We start from the raw sequence: 24,372 nt of genomic DNA, 5'->3' as shown, positions 1-24,372 counted from the left end.
TGGTGATACCTTTATAAAACGTCTGGACAGGTTCTGGAAAGGGAGCGCAAACACAAATAGTCTGGGAGCGCTCGGCGAGGCCTAATCATTAGCAGAGGGTGAGACGGTGGAGGCTGCTAGATCACAGGCGGCAGAACCTTGTGAAGATGACTAATATTGCATCATAATGCCATAACGACGCCCCCTTTAGCACCATTATGTTTTTCGGCTATCGCTCTTTCTTCTCTCGCTGCCAGACTGAGAGACAACAACAGTCAACTTTGACATGCTCTCTAGTGTAGGAGCGCGCTGTTGTTTGGTGCGTCGTGAGAGGTTGGTTGTTCTGCTTACTGTGACAGCTGCTCTGGTTGCCGTGGCAGCGGGTGCGGTTTCCATGACGACGGCCGCGCTTGCCGGAGTGAGGATTAAGTTACTTTTAGACGCTGATCTAAAGTCAGTTTTGCATTCTAAGAGTTAGGATTTGGGGAGGGTAAGCTGATCCTAGGTATGTACCAAAAGGACCTATTCTACTCATACTGTGGTACATGAGGAGGGAGCATTCTCCATATTTTCTTCAATAAACAACTGTTATGATACTATAAGCTAAGAAGCAGGCGCGCAAGTGGGCAGACAGGCAAGCAGGTGAACAGACAGAAAGTCAGACAGAACGAAAACAGCTAGTCTGCCAGTCAGCCAGCAAGCCAGCCAACCAGCCAGCCAGAACAGGTACCCACAGTGGGGGCTTTCCTTGGCTCCGGCGCGGAGCAGCAGCCTGGCCATGGGTACGTTGTTGGTCATGACTGCGATGTCCAGGGGCAGCAGGCCCTCACTGTTAGGGGTGTTGAGGTCCAACTCCTCCATACTGTACTGGGACAGGAGTAACTGCACCAGGTCCATCTCTTGGTGCTCCACCGCCTCGAACAGCGCCTCGTTACTCTGGAACTAACACACATCAACACATGTTTAATGAGGTGTTAGGGGCTTGTGTTGTGTCTGTATTGAGTCTGTGTTGTGTCTGCGTTGATTCAGTATTGAGCCTGTGTTGATTCTGTATTGAGTCTGCGTTGATTCTGTATTGAGCATGTGTTGATTCTGTATTGAGCCTGTTTTGATTCTGTATTGAGCCTGTGTGGATTCTGTACTGAGCCTGTGTGGATTCTGTATTGAGACGATTTTTATTCTGTATTGAGTCTGTGTTGATTCTCTATTGATCCTGTGTTGATTCTGTATTGAGCCTGTGTTTATTCTGTATTGAGTCTGTGTTGATTCTGTATTGAGCCTGTGTTGATTCTGTATTGAGCCAGTGTTTATTCTGTATTGAGTCTCTGTTGATTCTGTATTGAGCCTGTGTTGATTCAGCATTGAATCTGTGTTGATTCTGTATTGAGCCTGTGCTGATTCTGTATTGAGGTTATGTTGATTCTGTGTTGAGCCTGTGTTTAACCTGTATTGACCCTGTGTTTAGCCTGTGTTTAACCTGTATTGACCCTGTTTTGAGCCTGTGTTTAACCTGTATTGACCCTGAGTTGAGCCTGTGTTTAACCTGTATTGACCCTGTGTTGAGCCTGTGTTTAACCTGTATTGACCCTGTGTTTAACCTGTATTGACCCTGAGTTGAGCCAGTGTTGAACCTGTATTGACCCTGTGTTGAGCCTGTGTTTAACCTGTATTGACCCTGTGTTTAACCTGTATTGACCCTGAGTTGAGCCAGTGTTGAACCTGTATTGACCCTGTGTCCCTCACCATAGTGGACTTGCGGAGGCGCTCCTTATCGCCTCGTCCCGACACCACACTGTCCTCCAGGCCAGGCAGGTTGCCCACACGGAACTTCCCTGACAGGTTCCTGTAAAGGCGGCGGGCGGCACTGGGGGATGACAGACTGGTGGACTTGTTCCGGATGGGAGGAGGATGAGGCTCTCGCATCTCTCGCTGGCTCATCTTGGCTGAGTCGGCCCTGTGGGGAGACGGGGGAGGGGTTGGATAGGGGCAGAGGAGGGCGAAAGGTTTTGGTGAGTATTAGTATCAATTGTATCGGTCTTAGTATGCTATTTTAGCAGATGCTTTTATCCAAAGTGACTCAGAGTTTATAGTGGTAACTATAGTGTATTCAGTATTTGTGGACCATGAGGGAATCAAACCCAAAAAGCCTGGTGTTGCTAGGACTTACCCACTGAGCCACTGGAACCACAGTGTGCATGGGGTGAGTGTTTGTTGTACTTCTGGTATTTTTGAATCACTTGCACCAGTGGTGGGAAATGTACCCAATTGTCATACTTGAGTAAAAGTAAAGATACCTTAATAGAAAATGACTCAAGTAAAAATGAAAGTCACTCAGTAAAATACTACTTGAGTAAAAGTCTAAAAGTATTTGGTCTTAAATATACTTAAGTATCAAAGTAAATGTAATTGTTAAAATATACTTAAGTATCAAAAGTAAAAGTACAAGTATAAATCATTTAAATAAAATAAAAAAGTAAGTTCCTTATATTAAGTTAAGCAGCCACATTTTTCATATATTTTTTTACAGATAGCACACTCCAACACTCCAACACGTTGTAAACACATCATTTACAAATGAAGATCAGATCAGAGGCAGTAGGGATGACCAGGGATGTTCACTTGATAAGTGTGTGAATTGGAAAATGTTTCTGTCCTGCTAAGCATTCAAAATGTAACGAGTACTTTTGGGTGTCAGGAAAAATGTATGGAGTAAAAAGTACATCATTTTCTTTAGGAATGTAGTGAAGTAAAAGTATAAGTTGTCAAAAATATAAATAGTAAAGTACAGATACCCCCCCAAAATACTTTTTCCTTAAGTACTTTACACCACTGACTAGGACTGTGGTTGCTAACACTTTTGAAGAATGTACCAAACATTACCTATGTTACCTTAGATACTGTGATAATAAACAGTACATTGCTTGTTAATATCTTTATAATGTCTTGTTTAGAATGTCCTTCACATGGAGGCTATGTTAAAGACTAAGAAAATACAGCCGAAACACATTACCCTGCAAACAACAATGAGTCGTTAGGAAGTCCACGGAACATCACAAAATCGCCTAAAGTCTTCCGGACGTTGTGTCATGGTCCCCTGGAGGTTTTGTTTAGTCCCCGGTTTGTCCAGAGGACGTCTCCGAGGACGTTTTTAGGACTTTCTTGGAATGTTGTGTCATGGTCGCCTGAATGTCCTCTGAACGTCCTTGGGATGTTGTGTCATGGTCCCCTCGAGGTTTTTGTCCAGTTCCTGGTTTGTCCCGGGGACGTCACCTGATGGTCGCAAAGAAACGTTCTCCCCCCAACAAAAACTTTTTACCCAGGGCCCGTACACCATAGTTTCATTACAAGCCAAGCCCATCAAGGCCCTAACTGGTGAACCACTGATCCAGCCACAGCTCTTTGTCTTTTGGCAATGCTAGGGACACCCACACAAACAGTGCTTCTAACAAACAGTGATTTTAACTGACATATTTGACACACTTTGACGTACGTGATTATATTGTTTATGTTTATTCATCCGGTAATTATTGTTCAACTTGTCCTCGCCATACCGGTCTTCCTGCTACGCCACCACGTCTGCATCAATGAATGACTTCACCTGTCGGCCTATTCCTACACTTTGCACGTCATAGTAAATTTCAGCTCTGTGAAGAATACACCGAAGAAAAACAATTTCATTTACCCACGTGAGTCAGAAGTAACATTAAAACAGAATAATATCAACAACAGACAGCTACACTGAAAACTCAAACTCAAATAGATGAGATAAGTAAATGAAATCAGCGAGAGCATAGTCAGATTAACGGGTAACTAAAATAGCAGTGCAGATGGCACTCTTCTGTTAAGTGCAGAGATGTATTATACAGTAGGTAAGGAAGGTGTAGGGGACATTGCGAGTTCATATCCCAGGTGCAGTCATTTTGAAAAGTCTGTACTAAGTGATCATGTCAAATTTACGTCATTTAGCAGACGCTATTATCCAGAGAGTGCAGACATTTTCGTACTGGTCCCCCGTGGGAATTGAACCCACAACCCAAGTGTTGCAAGTGCCATGCGCTACCAACTGAGCTAAACGGGACCAAATTCAATCACATTGCCATTGACTAAAGGTTTGTACACTATTTTAGCTGAACAGAATACCACTTAGCTTAATTAATTTACTTATAAAGTAATTACGTTTGCTAACGACACAACAGTGGTAGGCTTGATCACCGGCAACGATGAGACAGCCTATAGGGAGGAGGCCAGAGACCTGGCAGTGTGGTGCCAGGATAACAACCTTTCCCTCAACGTGAGCAAGACAAAGGAGCTGATCGTGAAATATACGAAAAGGAGGGCCGAACACCCCACCCATTGACATTGACTGGGCTGTAGTGGAGCGGGGTCGATGGTTTCAAGTACTTTGGTGTCCACATCACCAATGAACTATCATGGTCCAAACATACCAAGACAGTTGTGAAGAGGGCACGACAACACCTTTCCCCCTCGGGAGACTGAAAAGATTTGGCATGGGTTACCAGATCCTCAAAAAGTTATACAGCTGCATCATCAAGAGCATCCACACCAGTTGCATCATCGCCTGGTATGGCAACTGCTTGGCATCTGACCGTAAGGCGCTATAGAGGGTAGTGCGTACAGCCCAGTACATCACTGGGGCCAAGCTTCCAGGACATATATACTAGGCAGTGTCAGAGGAAGGCCCAAGAATCATATCACCTCCACCTTACCTGTCACCCTAGAACCACTTCCATTTGCGTACCGCCCCAATAGGTCCAACAGAAGATGCAATCGCCATCACACTGCACACTGCCCTATCCCATCTGGACAAGAGGAATACCTATGTAAGAATGCTATTCATTGACTACAGCTCAGCATTCAACACCATAGTACCCTCCAAGCTCATCATTAAGCTTGAGGCCCTGGGTCTCAACCCCGCCCTGTGCAATTGGGTCCTGGACTTCCTGACGGGCCGCAGGAAACAACATATCCACTTCACTGATCCTCAACACTGGGGCCCCACAAGAGTGCGTGCTCTGCCCCCTCCTGTACTCCCTGTTCACCCATGACTGCGTGTCCATGCACGCCTCCAACTCAATCAGCAAGTTTGCAGACAACACAACACAGTAGTAGGCTTGGTTACCAACAACAACGAGACAGCCTATAGGGAGTAGGTGAGAGCACTCAGAGTGTGGTGTCAGGAAAACAACCTCTCACTCAACGTCAACAAAACAAAGGAGATGATTGTAGACTTCAGGAAACAGCAGAGGGAGCACCCCCCTATCCACATCGATGGTACAGCAGTGGAGAAGATGGAAAGTTTTAAGTTCCTCGGCGTACACATCACGGACAAACTGAAATGGTCCACCCACACAGACAGTGTGGGGAAGAAGGCGCAACAGCCCCTCTTCAACCTCAGGAGGCATAAGAAATTTGGCTTATCACCTAAAACCCTCACAAACTTTTACAGATGCCCAATTGAGAGCATCCTGTCCGGCTGTATCACCTGGGATGGCAACTGCACCGCCCACAACCGCAGGGCTCTCCAGAGGGTGGTGCAGTCTGCACAACGCATCACCGGGGGGCAAACTACCTGCCCTCCATGACACCTACAGCACCCGATGTCACAGGAAGGCCAAAAAGATAATCAAGGACAACAACCACCCAAACCACTGCCTGTTCACCCCTCTACCATCCAGAAGGCGAGGTCAGTACAGGTACGTCAAAGCTGGGACCGAGAAACTGAAAAATAGCTTCTATCTCAAGGCCATCAGACTGTTAAATAGCCATCACTAACACAGAGAGGCTGCTGCCTACATACAGACCTAAAATCATTGGCCACTTTAATAAATGGATCACTAGTCACTTTAATAATGCCACTTTAATAATGTTTACATATCTTGCATTACTCATCTCATACATCTCATATGTATCTACTGTACTTTATACCATCTATTGCATCTTGCCTATGCAGCTCGGTCATTGATCATCCATATAAACTCAACAAAAAAAGAAACGTTCTATAACTGTCAACTGCGTTTATTTTCAGCAAACGTAATATGTGTAAATATTTGTATGAACATAACAAGATTCAACAACTGAGACATAAACTGAACAAGTTCCACAGACATGTGACTAACAGAAATGGAATAATGTGTCCCTGAACAAAGGGGTTGTCAAAATCAAAACTAACAGTCAGTATCTGGATTAAGCTGCATTAAGTACTGCAGTGCATCTCCTTCTGATGGACTGCACCAGATTTGCCAGTTCTTGCTGTGAGATGTTACCCCACTCTTCCACCAAGGCACCTGCAAGTTCCCAGACATTTCTGGGGGGAATGGCCCTAGCCCTCACCCTCCGATCCAACAGGTTCCAGATGTGCACAATGGGATTGAGATCCGGGCTCTTCACTGGCCATGGCAGAACACTGACATTCCTGTCTTGCAGGAAATCACACACAGAATGAGCTGTACGGCTGGTGGCATTGTCATGCTGGAGGGTCATGTCAGGATGAGCCTGCAGGAAGGGTACCACATGAGGGAGGGGATGTCTTCCCTGTAACACTCAGCGTTGAGATTGCCTGCAATGACAACAAGCTCAGTCCCATGATGCTGTGACACACCGCCCCAGACCACGACGGAACCTCCACCTCCAAATCGATCCCGCTCCAGAGTACAGGCCTCGGTGTAACGCTCATTCCTTCGACGATAAATGCGAATCCGACCATCACCCCTGGTGAGACAAAACCGTGACCCGTCAGTGAAGAGCACTTTTTTCCAGTCCTGTCTGGTCCAGCGACGGTGGGTTTGTGCCCATAGGCGACGTTGTTGCCAGTGATGTCTGGTGAGGACCTGCCTTACACCAGGCCTACAAGCCCTTAGTCCAGCCTCTCTCAGCCTATTGCGGACAGTCTGAGCACTGATGGAGGGATTGTGCATTCCCAGGGTAACTCGGACAGTTGTTGTTGCCATCCTGTACTTGTCCCACAGGTGTGATGTTCGGATGTACCGATCCTGTGCAGGTGTTGTTACACGTGGTCTGCCACTGCGAGGACGATCAGCTGTCCGTCCTGTCTCCCTGTAGCGCTGTCTTAGGCGTCTCACAGTACGGACATTGCAATTTATTGCCCTGACCACATCTGCAGTCCTCATGCCTCCTTGCAGCATGCCTAAGGCACGTTCACACAGATGAGCAGGGACCTTGGGCATCTTTCTTTTGGTGTTATTCAGAGTCAGTAGAAAGGCCTCTTTAGTGTCCTAAGTTTTCATAACTGTGACCTTAATTGCCTACCGTCTGTAAGCTGTTAGCGTCTTAACGATCGTTCCACAGGTGCATGTTCATTAATTGTTTATGGTTCATTGAACAAGCATGGGAAACAGTGTTTAAACCCTTTACAATGAAGATCTGTGAAGTTATTTGGATTTTTTACGAATTATCTTTGAAAGATGGTCCTGAAAAAGGGACCTTTCTTTTTTTGCTGAGTTTATTTCTATGTATATATTCTTATTCCATTCCTTTACATAGATTTGTGTGTATTAGGTAGTTGTTGTGGAATTGTTAGTTCACTTGTTAGATACTGCTGCACTGTCTAAACTAGAAGCACAAGCATTTCACTACACTCGCAATAACATCTGCTAACCATGAGTGTGACCAATACAATTTGATTAGAAAATTGTCAAAGACTCCAATCACCCAAATCATAGACTGTTCTCTCTGCAACCGCACTGGAAGGGGTACCGGAGCGCCAAGTCTAGGACCAAAAGGCTCCTTAACAGCTTCCTCTCCCAAGCCATAAGACTGCTGAACTATTTACACCCCCCCCCCCTACTCCTCCCCTCTCCTGTTTTTACACTGCTGTTTATTATCTATGCATATTTGTATAGAACCAAGACCTGTCTCTTGCATCTTTTTGGGGGTTTCATGAGGTAGACCAGGAAAATCGCTGGGCCCTTTAACTTGGACCAGGAGTTTTTCCTGGTCAGGTGGTCAGGACACGGTTATTGAATTCCATGCCAATGTGCCAGCCAACCAGGTGGGTATTGCATTGGCATCATTTCACGGTCATTATGATAGGTAACATATGAGTCATCATTGGCACTTCCAACTGCCCATCGCTGTCCCACTGCCAGTCCTGCCCTCTCAACGTGGCACCTCTTTCTAATGAGAGGCTGAGGTGAGGTCATTCCTTCTCATTCCTTCCTATCTTGGCATCTGTGGCATGCCAGCTATCCTGCCCTCTCCACTGCCACGGGAACTATGTGAATGACTGTGTGTTTCTGGGGGAGCCTGGGCTGTCGTGCTAACACACACTTAGCCGTTGACGGAAATGTCAACGGGACGCAGAGGCGACGGTGACGTATTCCGTCGCCCGATCCCACGTAAGAAAGAGAGAAAGAGAGAAAGAGAGAAAGGAAGGAAGAAAGAGAAATTGTGAAAAATGTCAGAGCCTCCCTCTCTGCTTAGTCAATAGTGAATCACCTATTAAATCAATGTGTGTCATGGACCGAATGCACGACACACATTGAGCCTGTGGTGAAATAAGTATGAAGTAAATTTTCAATGCTCTTCAAGTTCTAGATAGACATTTAGTTGTGTTAATAGATAATTAATAGAGGATTGAAGTGAGTTACAGTGTTTCTGTACTGAAGATGAACACACACACACACACACACACACACACACACACACACACACACACACACACACACACACACACACACACACACACACACACACACACACACACACACACACACACACACACACACACACACACACACGGAACAACAGCTGACAGTGGCGGCGATGCCCACACATCTCCAACATAAAGGCTACGGCAATCAGCCCCGCGTCAACCCCTTTCACAGGCAGGGCGACACACCAAAATACACCCATCCCATCCCCACTCTCACCTCTCCCTCTCTCCTCCGTCTATGTTCTGTCCCATAATAGAGGCCCTTATTTTAGGCTTCCTCATGTTCCCTGGGCTAACCTATTCCAGGGGCAGATAAACGCAGCAGGTATTTGGAATCATTTTTCCATGAGGCAGGGCCGGGATGCAGAGATAAAACAGAGATATATTTGTAATGCGCCGAGTATCCATTTCAAAGAGGAGGTAGTAGAGGAATTTCCAGCAGGCTTATTGTTGTTTATTGTTTGAGATGGAACAGACATTTTCTGTCAACCGCCAGAACAGCCCATCACTCTTTGACGACATTAAGGCGGGGGCGGGGGGGCGGCTTTCAAAGATCAACGGATGCCGCCCGCCTGCCACGTGGACTTGTCCGAAAGTCACTCCTCAATGACAGTTACTACTTCCCCAGAGACTCCCTAATGTCCCCAACACCAGAGAGAGAAAGGGGGGAGAGGAAAGAGGGAGAGATAGATGGAGAAACAGAGAGGAAATTGGGGGTGGTTGGGGGGTTTGAGCAATGAGGGCGAGACAGAGAGAGAGAGAGAGAGATGGAGAAGGACAGAGAGAGAGAGCGAAAGAACGAAAGAGCAAACGATAGCCATGCAGCATTGAAAGCCACAGCATGCTAACACGGCCCCTCTCAACACCCAATTTGTCAAAGTTGGGAATGGAGGGGGGGGGGGAATTAGCCCATACCAGTCCACTTTAGAGAACAAAGAAGAACCCTGACCTCGTCAGTCCACTTCTGGTAAAGACCAGCACCCAGCAGGGACATGGAAAACCCCCATGTACAACAGGACAATGACAGATGTAGGACAAAGATGATCAAATACATGTTGTATACAGTCAGGCTCAAAAATATTGGCAGCCTTGATAAAGATGAGCAAAAAAATACTTTTAAAAATGAATAATACAATACAGAGCTATGGTCCAACATTTTGAAAATGATTTGATTTTATACTAATACAATTACTCAGAGAAATAGATTTTGTTTAACAAAATGATCCTGGGACCCTTGTGAATTTGACCAAGTACCAGGATATTTTAGCCAAAAACCTGGTTGGCTCATCCAGGAGGCTGAAACTTGGCCGCAAGTAGATCTTCCAGCAAGACAATAACCCCAAGCAAACATCAAAATCCACAAAGAAATTTAATTGACCACAAAATCGACATTTTACAATGGCCATCTCAGTCTTCGGACTTGAACCCCGTTGAAAACCTGTGGTTTGAATTGAAGAGGGCAGTCTATAAGCGCAGACGAAGGATATCAAGGATCTGGAAAGATTCTGTACGGAGGAGTTGCCTGAGATACCTCCCAATGTGTTCAACAATCTCAAACATTTTCGAAAAAGGCTCAATGTTGTTATCCTCGCAAGGGGAGTGTGCTGGAGTACTGAAAACAGGACTAGTAATAACATTGACCTCTATCTATTTCAGATTTTTTTTTATTACCTGTTAATAAACAAAATCAGAGCAATTGTATTAGTATAAAATAATATAATAAACAAATAAAGTAAAACTGAACATGCTTTATAAGTCAGTATTTGTATAATGTATCTTATACAGTCCTTTATGCTCATTGTTATCAAGGGTGCCAATACCTTTGATCCTGACTGTATACCGATATACAGTTAATCAGGACTGGAATTCAATATGACAAAGATGATCATACATCCTAAAGCCAGCAACTAAAATCAGGATCTATACATGCCAATGACAGGTCTAGGACAAAGATGTTCAAATACGATCTAACAAAAATGGCCTTTATTCATTTTAATGCCTCTATATGTCATTTTATGTAATCAAATACATACAGTATATTCCATCAGGACTGGAATCCAATGTGTCTAAAACATGTATCAGTGACACCCCGGCAAAGGTTAGAGAACCCTTCATCTTGGGAATGTTACAAGAGGGTAGAACATATGCTGTAATAGCCACGTAAGGTACATTACACGCCCCATTCCTGCCTTTTAACACGCAGCGAGCAGGAAACAGTCCCGCTGGGAACAAAAGCCGCACAGAATCCTGGGTTTATGCTTGGCCCCTCACCAAGCCCACATCAAATAGCACAGCTAAAAATCCACCACACACACACGCACACACACCTCTCTGCTGTAGCCCCCAACACCACACCCCTCTCTCTCCTCTCCTCTCTCCCTCCATCCCTCCTCCTCTCCTTTACCACCTCTTCTCTACTCCCCTCCTTTCTCTCCCTCTCCTCTATTAACTCTCTCCCTTCATCCCCCTCCTCCCCCCTCCATCCAACCTCCTCTCCCCTATCAACTTTTCCTTTCATCCCTCCCTCTCTCCCTGTCAGTTCCCATTGGAGCTCCGACCTGGGGAGTGGAATTACAAGGCCCTGCCTTAGTCCGATAACACATGGATGCCTACTGCATAACAGGGGAGCTGTGTGTGTGTGTGTGTGTGTGTGTGTGTGTGTGTGTGTGTGTGTGTGTGTGTGTGTGTGTGTGTGCGTGCGTGCGTGCGTGCGTGCGTGCGTGCGTGCGTGCGTGCGTGCGTGCGTGCAAGCACATCAACTACTGAGAAACCGGGTGACGATAACACATCAACTACTGAGAAACCGGGTGACGATAACACATCGACTACAGAGAAACAGGGTGACGATAGCACATCAACTACTGAGAAACAGGGGGACGATAACACATCAACCACTGAGAAACAGGGTGACGATAACACATCAACTACTGAGAAACCGGGTGACGATAACACATCGACTACAGAGAAACAGGGTGACGATAGCACATCAACTACTGAGAAACAGGGGGACGATAACACATCAACTACTGAGAAACAGGGTGACGATTACACATCAACTACTGAGAAACAGGGTGATTATATCAGGACATTGGTCAACTGAGGAGTTGTTCATCCCTCCCCCTCCCTTCAATCTCTCTTAAGGACTTTCTCCACCTTTCTCACTGCAGGTTCCTTTGTATTTGTGTTTATATGTGTGTGTATTTATGTGTGTATGCCTGTGAGTGTGTGTACACCTGTGCATGTGTGTGTGTGTGAGTGTGCATGTGTTCGTGCGCATGCGTGTGCACCCGTGCGTTTCTGTGTGTGTGTCTGTCGTGCTCCCAGGTCAGCTATGTGCTGACAAGCTGGCCCCTCCACACCAGGCCAGTCTGCCGCCACAGGCCTCCATAAATCTCTACTGGGCCGTACGGCGGGAAGGGGAGGCTGGGGTCAGTGTGTGTGTGCACTGTAATGTGTATCTCCAAATTTCTGCATGTCTATGTGTATCCTTCTGTCACATGAACAACATACACAACATATGGATATCCATAGCCCTTATCCACAGATCTAGGATCAGATTACCCTACCCTATCCCAACCTTAACCCCTGGGGAAATTAAAAACCATAAGAGCCTGTATCAGTGGTTAGGGGTCACTTCTACAATTATCATAGTATTCATTTGACAGAAGGTGAAGGATGACATGGTATTGCCGAGAAGGACAAGGCAAGGGAAAAGAGTATGAACAGATTTGTGTTTCAGTATGTGTGTGTGTGTGTGTGTGTGTGTGTGTGTGTGTGTGTGTGTGTGTGTGTGTGTGTGTGTGTGTGTGTGTGTGTGTGTGTGTGTGTTTCAGTTTCAGTGTGTGTGTGTGTGTTTCAGTGTGTTTGTGTTTCAGTGTGTGTGAGTGAGAGAGAAACAGAGAGAGATACAAATTTAGGCAGGACGGTAAGGGAGAGTAGGTTAAGTTGAACCATTTTACATTCAGCATCACTCTGGGAAACATAGTATTTTTTCGATCAAAGATACAGTTGAAGTCGGAAGTTTACATACACCTTAGCCAAATACATTTAAACTCAGTTTTTCACAATTCCTGACATTTAGTCCCAAAAGATTCCCTGTCTTAGGTCAGTTAGGATCACCACTTTATTTTAAGAATGTGAAATGTCAGAATAATAGTAGAGAGAAGGATTTATTTCAGCTTTTATTTCTTTCATCACATTCCCAGTGGGTCAGAAGTTTACATACACCTAATTAGTATTTGGTAGCATTGCCTTTAAATTGTTTAACTTGGGTCAAACATTTCGGGTAGCCTTCCACAAGCTTCCCACAATAAGTTGGGTGAAATTTGGCCCATTCCTCGTGACAGAGCTGGTGTAACTGAGTCAGGTTTGTAGGCTTCCTTGCTCGCACACGCCTTTTCAGTTCTGCCCACAAATTTTCTATAGGTTTGAGATCAGGGTTTTGTGATGGCCACTCCAATACCTTGACTTTGTTGTCCTTAGGCCATTTTGCCACAACTTTGGAAGTATGCTTGGGGTCATTGTCCATTTGGAAGACCCATTTGCAACCAAGCTTCAACTTCCTGACTGATGTCTTAAGATGTTGCTTCAATATGTCCACATAATTTTCCTACCTCATGATGCCATCTATTTTGTGAAGTGCACCAGTCCCTCCTGCAGCAAAGCACCCTCACAACATGATGCTGCCACCCCCGTGCTTCACGGTTGGGATGGTGTTCTTTGGCTTGCAAGCGTCCCCCTTTTTCCTCCAAACATAACGATGGTCACTATGGCCAAACAGTTCTATTTTTGTTTCATCAGACCAGAGGACATTTCTCCAAAAAGTACGATCTTTGTCCCCATGTGCAGTTGCAAACCATAGTCTGGCTTTTTTACGGCGGTTTTGGAGCAGTGGCTTCTTCCTTGCTGAGCGGCCTTTCAGGTTATGTCGATATAGGACTCGTTTTACTGTGGATATAGATAATTTTGTACCTGTTTCCTCCAGCATCTTCACAAGGTCCTTTGCTGTTGTTCTGGGATTGATTTGCACTTTTTGCACCAAAGTACATTCATCTCTATGAGACAGAACGTGTCTCCTTCCTGAGCGGTATGAAGGCTGCGTGGTCCCATGGTGTTTATACTTGTGTACTATTATTATTACAGATGAACGTGGTACCTTCAGGCATGCTCCAAAAGAGTAACCTTGTGGAGTTCTACAAAAAACTTCTGAGGTCTTGGCTGATTTCTTTTGATTTTCCCATGATGTCAAGAAAAGAGGCACTGAGTTTGAAGGTAGGCCTTGAAATACATCCACAGGTACACCTCCAATTGACTCAAATATGTCAATTAGCCTATCAGAAGCTTCTAAAGCCATGATATAATATTCTGGAATTTTCCAAGCTGTTTAAAGGCACAGTCAACTTAGTGTATGTAAACTTCTGACCCACTGGAATTGTGATACAGTGAATTATAAGTGAAATAATCTGTCTGTAAACAATTGTTGGAAAAATTACTTGTGTCATCCACAAAATAGATGTCCTAACCGACTTGCCAAAACTATAGTTTGTTAAAACTTCTTACGGCTGAAATCCCGTTAACAGGATCGATTTGACAACAGCCAGTGAAAGTGCAGGGCGCCAAATTCAAACAACAGAAATCTCATAATTAGAATTCCTCAAACATACAAGTATTATACACCATTTTAAAGATAAACTTGTTGTTAATCCCACCACAGTGAACGATTTCAAAAAGACTTTACGACGAAAGCATACCATGCGATTATGTTAGGTCAGCGCCTAGTCACAAAAAACACAGCCATTTTCCAGCCAAAGAGAGGAGTCACAAAAAGCAGAAATAGAGATAAAATTAATCACTAACCTTAGATAATCTTCATCAGATGACACTCATAGGACTTCATGTTACACAATACATGTATGTTTTGTCTCCAAAACATCCGGTGATTTTGCAGAGAGCCACATCAATTTACAGGAATACTCATCATAAACGTTGAGGAAAGATACAAGTGTTATGCATAGAATTAAAGATATACTTCTCCTTAATGCAACCGCTGTGTCAGATTTCAAAAAACTTTACGGCAAAAGCACACCGTGCGATAATCTGAGTACATCGCTCAGCCATACAGATACCCGCCATGTTGTGGAGTCAACAAAAGTCAGAAATAGCATTATAAATATTCACTTACCTTTGATGATCTTCATCGGAATGGACTCCCAGGAATCCCAGTTCCACAATAAATGTTTGTTTTGCTCGATAAAGTTTGCGCGTTTAGTCCAGTAATCCAAATGCACAAGGCGCATTTGTCCAGACGAAAAGTCAAAAAAGTTCCATTACAGTTTGTAGAAACATGTCAAACGATGTACAGAATCAATCTTTAGGATGTTTTTATCATAAATCTTCAATAATATTCCAACCGGACAATTCCTTTGTCATTAGAAATGAAAGGGAACGGAGCTTGTGCTCACGGCCGCACGCGTGACTAAACTAAAGGCTTTCTGCCAGACCCCTGATTCAAACAGCTCTTATTCGCTCTCCTTTCATAGTAGAAGCCTGAAACAACGTTCTAAAGACTGTTGACCTCTAGTGGAAGCCGTAGGAAGTGCAATCTGACCCCATAGACACTGTATATTGGATAGGCAATCACTTGAAAAACTACAAACTGATTCCCCACTTCCCCACCATGGATTTTTCTCAGGTTTTTGCCTGCCATATGAGTTCTGTTATACTCACAGACATTATTTTTAACAGTTTTGGAAACTTTAGAGTATTTTCTATCCAAATCTACTAATTATGCATATTCTAGCTTCTGGGCCTGAGTAACGGGCAGTTTACTATGGGCACGCTTTTCATCCGGACGTGAAAATACTGCCACCTTACATAAGAGGTTATTAACAAGAAACTTGTGGAGTGGTTGAAAAATGAGTTTTAATGACTACAACCTAAGTGTATGTAAACTTCAGATTTCAACTGTATCTACATATATTTCAGAATGTATCCTGTAATCAGTATTCATGTACACATTACAGTTTTGAAAACATAGCTTGTCCAAAAAAAGTGGTCTCTTGGCACAACTTGAGCCACGGGACAGGGTAAGTTAAGCCGCCGACAAATTTCTGTACCGAATGAAATATTACCACTAACTTCTTAAAACCATGTCTGTCATAATTTCCCAAATACAATTCAACAGAATCACAATCACTTTTTGTCTTTTAATCATTTGAATCATATTTTAACACAAGCGTAACACCGAACAAACACTTTGTAACATAGGCCCTGTTGTTACCTCATAACCCAGCGATAATGCCTTGAATTACACATGGGAAGAAAACACTTCATTTTGTTCAACTTGCCATTGGCTCATGCTTTGGTTCACCTTACCCCATGGCCATTGGCTCAACTTACCCCACATTTTGACTATATTAGCCCACGCAGCTATAAGGGTGCACTTTCATGCTAGGTTTATGACCTCATATTGAAGCTTACAGAGAGGCCAACTGATGTATAAAACACTCTTAACTTCACTAGGGTAGGAATTTCGGAATTTTGGATGAAAAGCGTGCCCAAATTAAACTGCCTGCTACTCAGGCCCAGAAGCTAGGATATGCATATAATTGGTAGATTTGGATAGAAAACACTCTAAAGTTTCCAAAACCGTTAAAAATAATGTATGTGAGTATAACAGAACTGATATGTCAGGCGAAAAGTTGAGGAAAATCCATCCAGGAAGTACTATTATTTTGAAAGGCTGTTTTTCCATTGAAAGCCTATCCACCATACAAAGACTTAGGACTCCGTTCACGATCGCTATGGCTTCTTCTACAGGTATTGTTTCAGGCTTTTACTCTGAAAAATGAGGGAGATACAGCACTTTCAATGAATGGACAGTGGACATTTCCAGAAATTAGTCCAGCTCGTCATCGGGAGTGCGCATTTCTTGTTTCAACTTTTCTATTGACGAAGCTTTTGTCCAGTTGAAATATTATTTATTATTCATGACAAAAACAACCTGAGGATTGATTTTAAACATCGTTTGACATGTTTCTACGAACTTTTATTGTACTTTTTCGACTTTTCGTCTGGATGTTGAGAGCGCACTTTGTGCCTTTGGATTACTGAACTAAACGCACCAACAAAACTGAGGTTTTTGGACATAAAGAGGGACATTTATTGTCTAACATGGAGACCTGGGAGTGCCACCAGATGAAGATCATCAAAGGTAAGTGATACCTTTTAACGCTATTTCTGACTTTTGTGACACCTCTCCTTGGTTGGAAAACGTCTGTATGGTTTTCTGCGGCTAGGCGCTGACCTAACATAATCGCATGGTGTGCTTTCGCCGTCAAGCCTTTTTGAAATCTGACACAGCGGCTGGATTAACAAGACGGTTATCTTTAATCCTATGTATAAAACTTGTATTTTTCATCAATTTTTATGATGAGTATTTCTGTAATTTGATGTGGCTCTCTGAAATTTCACCGCATGTTTGTTTGAGACAATGATTACTGTACATAACGTGCCAATTTCAACTGAGGTTTTTGGACATAAAGATTAACTTTATCGAACAAAACACACATTTATTGTGTAACATGAAGTCCTGTGAGTGCCATCTGATGAAGATCATCAAAGGTTAGTGATTAATTTAATCGCTATTTCTGACTTTTGTGAGCCCTCTCCTTGGCTGGAAAATGGCTGTATGGTTTTCTGTGATTAGGCGCTGACCTAACATAATCGCATGGTGTGCTTTCGCCGTAAAGCCTTTTTGAAATCGGACACTGTGGTTGGATTTACAAGAAGTTTATCTTTAAAATGGTGTATAATACTTGTATGTTTGAGGAATTTTAATTATGGGATTTCTGTTGTTTTGAATTTGTCACCCTGCAATTTCACTGGCTGTTGTCGTGGTGGGATGCTATTGTCCCACTGGTACCAGGGAGGTTAAATTATCTACTTTTGTTTAGATACAAGCATCATGAAACCTCTAACACAATACATTTATTTGACTTGGTGAAAGTCAGTGTTTTTTGGACCTAACTTGCTTAACACTTTTTCCATGTGGTTTCTTCCTTCACAGTCTCCATGAAATGATGATCTCTTCCTAAATATTTGGTAAAATGATACATTTTGTGTATGGTTTCCAAGAAACAAGTGTAGCTCAACTACTGACAGAGAAAGGGGGAAACAAAGGTAGAGCGAGAGAGAGAGCAAGGTAGAAACAGCCAGAAAGGGCAGGAGAGCGAGAGAGCAAAAATGAAAGCCAGAGAGAGATAGAGCGAGAGAGACAGAGAGAGAAAGAGAGCCAGAGAGAGAGAAAGAGTGAAAATGAGTGAGGGGGCAAGGGGATGTGTGGACTCTCCTGGCTGACTCTAAATGTGGCTTGTAGAAGGAAATTCTGAAATCTGACTCTTGGCACCAGACAGACTGGAGGCAGGCAGGCTGGATAGGGAGGGAGGGAGGGAGATAGGGAGGGAGAGGGCAGTGTTACTAGGATTCACATAGTTTCCCCCGCTGGCTCTTATCTGCTTATAGGCAACGCAGAGCCACACTAACCCTCTGACCCACAGCCACAGACACACAGGGGTTGGCGTGGCAACACAACAAACTGCAGACAAAACACACAGACACCACATACACATGTTTACGTGCAGACACAAGGACGCACGCGCACACACACACACACCCACACACACCCACACCCACACCCACACCCACACACACACACACACACACACACACACACACACACACACACACACTTTATATGTATATACTGTATTCTAGTCATAGCTCATCCTATAACTACTGGTTTACACACCTTTGCTATTCCCATATTGTCCAAACTGTCTATACACACCATTCACATACATATATACAAAGTATGTGGACACCTGCGTGTCAAACATCTCATTCCAAAATCATGGGCATTAATATGGAGTTGGTCCCCCTGTGCTGCTATAACAGTCTCCACTCTTCTGGGAAGGCTTTCCACTAGATGTTGGAACATTGCTACGGGGACTTGCTTCCATTCAGCTACAAGACCATTCGTGAGGTCGGGCACCGATGTTGGACAATTAGGCCTGGATGGCAGTCGGTGTTCTGATTCATCCCAAAGGTGTTCGATGGGGTTGAGGCCAGGGCTCTAGCAGGGCAGACATTTTAGGTACTGACTTGTTGGAAAGGTGGCATCCTATGACGGTGCAATGTCGAAAGTCACTGAGCTCTTCAGTACGGGCCATTCTACTGCCAATGTTTGTCTATGGAGATTGCATGCCTCTGTGCTCGATTTTATAAACCTGTCAGCAACGGGTGTGGCTGAAATAGCCAAATCCACTAATTTGTATATAATAATTTTCTATATATAGTGTATTTATATTCCGAAGCTAAATTACCGCAATTCTATCCATTTTGCCATGGGGTTCTGTACTGTGTTATTAAATATGTGTATTTTCAACATAGCTCATTCTATGAGTTCTACTACTGTACATTGCGTTTTCGTTACACTGTTTACACACACCGCATATGTATTTATATACTGGATTCTTGACAGCTCACTGTAATATATATACTTCTGTATAGATCATTCTTAGTATAGCTTGTCTAGATTGTATTTGGATTACTGTTACAGTGCTATTTCAAATTTCAAGTTTTTATAATGTCACGTGCAAAAGTACAGTGAAAGGCCTTTCTTGCAAGCATCAAACCCAACAACGCGGTAATCAATACAACGTAGCACCAAAAAATAACAAGGTTGTAAAAAAATACAAAAATACAGAAATTTGCGTACTTGTTTGACATTTTACTGCACTGTTAGGAGCTAGTAACATAAGCATTTCGCTGCGCCCGCTATAACATCTGCTAAACTGTGTACGCGACCAATAAACTTCCATTTTATTTTATTCGACACAAACACACACACACACACCATCAGCATCGTCATCATCGTCATCATCATCATAGATTATATTCTGGTGGATACAGTATGCAGAGAGCGTGAGGCAGCCCATTGCCAGATTTGAAATCTAAAACCTGAAGAGAAAAATAACTATGAGCTTAGATAAGATCTTAGGTTTGGGAAGATGCAATTCGTAAGATTTGTTGTAGACCTTGACAGCATGCAATGGGTAGTAAAGGGATGCATTTCCACGACTGCCAACGCATAGAGTCATTATAGGACCCTGTGTTTTGTGTGATCATGTGGCATTGTAAGATTTTATCATGTATTCTATGCCCTAAGCCAAACTGATCCCAGATCTGATCGAACAGTTGTCCACCCCTAGCTTGGCAGCATTAGTACAAGAGCCAAGCAGAGAGAGAGACAGAGAGAGAGAGAGAGAGAGAGAGAGAGAGAGAGAGAGAGAGAGAGAGAGAGAGAGAGAGAGAGAGAGAGAGAGAGAGAGAAAGAAGCCATCCGTACAGCATGGTGATGGTGACAGCATGGTGACAAGAAAGACATGGCCAAGACATAGAGCAGAGTTAGCCCAGGACCTTTTAACATTAGCTGAGAATCTCTCTCTCTCTCTCTCTCTCTCTCTCTCTCTCTCTCTCTCTCTCTCTCTCTCTCTCTCTCTCTCTCTCTCTCTCTCTCTCTCTCTCTCTCTCTCTCTCTCTCTCTCTCTCTCTCTCTCTCTCTCTCTCTCTCTCTCTCTCTCTCTCTCTCTCTCTCTCTCTCTCTCTCTCTCTCTCTCTCTCTCTCTCTCTCTCTCTCTCCTCCCTTCCCTCCCTCCCTCCCTCTCTCTCTCTCCATCCCACTCTCTCTCTCTCCCCCTAGGGAGAAGGCCAAAGAAAGAGCCCCGCGCTCCTCTGTATGTTTAACCTTTGAAGGGCCCTGCTGAGCAGAGCAAGGCCTGCCACCTGTTCAGTATGTGTGTGTGTGTGTGTGTGTGTGTGTGTGTTGGGGGGAGAGGGGCGGGGGGGCGGGGATAAATCTCCCAAATTTTGATGAGCAGAGACAGCAGTGAGTCGCCATGGGGATGTGCGATTGGGCATTCTCAGGAGGGGATTTGAGTTGTCTCTCTCTCTCTCCCTCGCTCCCCTATCTCACCCTCTATTTCTCTCTCTATCTCTCCCACTCTCTCGCTTTCTATCTCTCTCGGCTTTTCAACACAGCGTCTCCCGCGGCGAATGGGGCCTAGCCTGAGTGGCTCCAGGGCTCCTGTGTGTGTGTGTGTGTGCCACACCAAAGGGGTCTCGCCTGGATCTCCCTCCGTCTCCCCCAGTCTCTCCTCAGTCTCCCCCAATCCGCCATATGCCAGCCGCCCAGGGGGGGGGGCGACCCCGGCCATTGACTCGGCTGACGACCGCCACCAGTTGGCGGATTCTCTCACGGACCCCGGGCGCCGATGCTGGTGCCGGTGGTGCCGGGGTGCTCTAAGTGCCACGGGCGTAATTCTGAGAGGAGGAACTGAGAGGGAGTCCCACATGGGCCCCATGACTCCAGCGTAGACTACCGTCTACCACCCCTAATGTCTTGTGGCTCCTGTCTCCATTGGGCCCCCCAAGAGTCCAAAGTAAAGTCTGAGGCCCCGCCATCCACAGTCAGATAAATAAGGAGGTGTCAGAGTGTTATTGTACCGAGCTGCTAGGGGAAATGAAAGACTAACTGGAATGGACACCATCCCTGGGGTGGGAACACACACACACACACACACACACACACACACACACACACACACACACACACACACACACACACACACACACACACACACACACACACACACACACACACACACACACACACACACACACACACACACACACACACACACACACACGCACACACACCACACACACAACCAAGCAGGGAGGCAGGCAGGTAGACAGACAGACAGACAAAACATGCAGACAGGCAAGCCCGCTCGCATCTACACACTCACACACACACAAGGAAGGCAGGCAGGCAAACACTCACATACACACGGTGAGAAAATACAGTAGGTGTGAGAGTGTGAGAGGGCGGCGAAGGGAGGGTGGAAGGAAAAGGGAGATTGGGTTGGAATGAAGGAAGGAGGGTGAGAGAGAGAGAGAGAGAGAGGGCAAGTCGAGGGAAGCAGGAGAAAAAATGGGAGAGAGGAATAGGAGGGCGAGAAAGAAGAGATCAGGGGGAAGGGGTGATTGGGTTAGGAGAGAGATAGAGAGAGGGAGAGAGAAAAAGAGAGCGAGAGAGGTAAGGAGGGAGTTGAGGACGGTAGAGGGAGACACAGGAATAGGAGAAGGGGAGATGATGGCAAGAAAGAGAGGGGGAATGAGGGGTGGACTAATTAGTTCAGTAATAGAATGTTCAATGTTCATGCTTGAACATGGTATGGCCAGTACTGCAGGTATAGTTGCCCAGTGTCTCATGATCAGGATCACTTTAAATTGTATTCGGTTGGAATGGGAGGGAAGAGAAGAAGAGGGGGTTGATTGCTACTTGAGTCTCTCGTCCCTTGTATCTTGTTTCCCAAACCATTTTCAAACCACAAGTTTACTTTCTCACTCTCCCCTTCTCCCTTCCTTGGACCCGTTCTGTACACCCACCCCCCTCACTTGCTGTCCTCCCCCTCACTTGCTCTTTACCCCCCCCTCTCTCTCTGTCCCTCCTCTTCTCCTATCTAACCCCCCCCCCCCCCCCCCCCATCTCTCTCTCTCTCTGCTGAATTGAGGTTTTGGGTGGAAACCTGAGTGAGTCTGGGACGCAGGACAAGAGGGAGCCAGCCTCATAAATATCCTGGCTGCAGCCACAGCATCCACACTCTGCTCTGCGTGCGTGCATGTGTGTGTAAGAAAGAGTCGCCCACTCGCAGAGAAGCGGAAATGTGTTCTCCCCTTTACACTGGCCCATCTATTGATGTATAGCATGAGATATCTACGCAAAGCTCATCCCAGAGATACACAATTTAATGCTGCTAGCAACTATATTTATTCTAAACATTTACAATGAAGATTGAAAAAAACAAAATATGCCAAATAATATGAATTCAAGTTAAGTGTTATGTATCTGAATAGTGCGCTCAAACCAAATTGTTTTTTTTCTTCATGCAGGACCAATTTTATTACACAACAATAAAACACAATTCTATAAGAATCCAACAACATTATCACAAGGCCATATGTGCATCTAGAACCCGTGGAAGGAGATCTAAGCGAGTCATTACTGTGTTCTCTAACTCCCTAATTTGTCCCTCACGTTTGAACTGACAGCTTTGAGGAGTAGAAGAAAGAAAAAGAAAGGAATATTAAAACAAATTCGAACCAAATGAGTGGGCCAGTGCTCCATCCAAAACCACTTTACACTTGGGCCCCTCGGGCATCGCCCTGATTTTTTCCACCGAGACTTTGACTTGAGCTTCCTTCTCTTCTATTCCCTTTTGTACACAATTCAGAGGAATTAGCGCTTGGCATTAGCCTCCCCCTAACAAAATGCTAACCATCACAATGTGTGTGTGTGTGTGTGCGTGTGCGTGTGTGTCCACTTACGTAATATGGAGATAGAGGGAGAAATGGCGTTTGTGTGCGAGTCTGTGTGTGAGTCTGTGTGTACATGTGTGTGCGCATGTGTCTAAAGAGAGAGGGAGGGAGAAAGTGTACGCAGGGGGAAAGAAACTGTACCTGTGTTCGAATACCCATACTAACATACTGTATACTACATACTTAATGAGTATATACTACATACTATAAGTTCATTTTAGTATACTGTAAACAAACTATCTTCCAGTTGAGCGTACTAGCGCGTAGCCTGTCTACCGGAAGCTAATGCTGTTGCTATGCAACCTCTTGCTAGCTTGTTAGCATAACAAATGACTAGGGAGACACTTTACAATTCCGGGTGTGTTCGTAAATTCAAATCTGGAGTGCCAGAGTGCGCAAATCCAGAGCGTTGTCAGATTGCATGGAAATTCAGAGGAGCTGGACGAGAAGTAGGGTTAAACCGAGCGAGTAACTGTAACAATTTAATTACGCTTTTTTTTTGCTGATGTTTACTGACACTGGCCATATTCAACGGGTGTCGAGCCTTCGTAAATCCTTCAGTTATTCGGCGCTCTGGTACATTCTGAAATCGGAGTAAATAGACAGAATTAGCAATGTCCATTGAGAACTCACAACGACTACACTACTTAGCTAAGAATGACGTGAATAATCAAATCAATAAACGTTGGGTAGTTAGTTAGATAGCATTTCATTAATATACTGCCTGGCAAGTTCGATGGATTAGTAGCCAACTAACGTTAGGACAGTAACTAGCTAACATACTGGTACATACTGTAATGCTATGCGGTTCGTAAGGATAGCGTAGCTAACAAATTGTCAGCCAACATAACGTGTAATGTATGAAAAGTAATTACTTTATTACATTGCTTAACATTTTCTTAACATTTGTCATAATAAGTTAAAGCAATGAATTTGTATTCCTCTCGTCAAACTTCGGCTGCATATTTTCTGCCATTTTCTTCAAATTTGCACATGTTGTGAAACCACGCCCATTTTCTGAAGAATTACAGTATGGGCCCTAAAAGCACGTAAATAGTGTCCACTGCTTGTATCTTTCATATTTTGGCGAATGTAGTACAACATCCGGGAACTTTTGGCATACTAACTATATCCATACTATGACCAATAAGCATACTACATACTCAATTTACATCACAAATAGTGCGGTTAATATGAGTATTCGAACACAGCTTGCGTGTGTGTGTATGTGTGTGTGTGTGAATGAGTGAGTGAGTGAG

The 24,372-nt window shown here is 44.5% G+C and overlaps 1 protein-coding gene across 4 annotated transcripts in view; it reads right to left on the bottom strand.

The window, feature by feature from the left end:
* ankfn1b (ankyrin repeat and fibronectin type III domain containing 1b) overlaps positions 1-24,372 on the bottom strand; it is a 295,078-nt gene that overhangs the window by 25,437 nt on the left and 245,269 nt on the right. For all 4 annotated transcript variants that reach the window (XM_071392239.1, XM_071392238.1, XM_071392237.1 and 1 more), the window contains 2 exons: positions 1,723-1,933; positions 714-921 (listed from right to left, as the gene is read on the bottom strand). In XM_071392239.1, coding sequence (XP_071248340.1) covers positions 714-921; positions 1,723-1,933 — 419 coding nt within the window. The remainder of the gene's footprint in view (positions 1-713; positions 922-1,722; positions 1,934-24,372) is intronic.

Source organism: Salvelinus alpinus, chromosome 3 (assembly GCF_045679555.1).
Source record: "Salvelinus alpinus chromosome 3, SLU_Salpinus.1, whole genome shotgun sequence".
Lineage (NCBI taxonomy): Eukaryota > Metazoa > Chordata > Actinopteri > Salmoniformes > Salmonidae > Salvelinus > Salvelinus alpinus.
The sequence above is the reverse complement of the archived record's forward strand: the minus strand, read 5'-3'. Positions and strand labels throughout refer to the sequence as shown.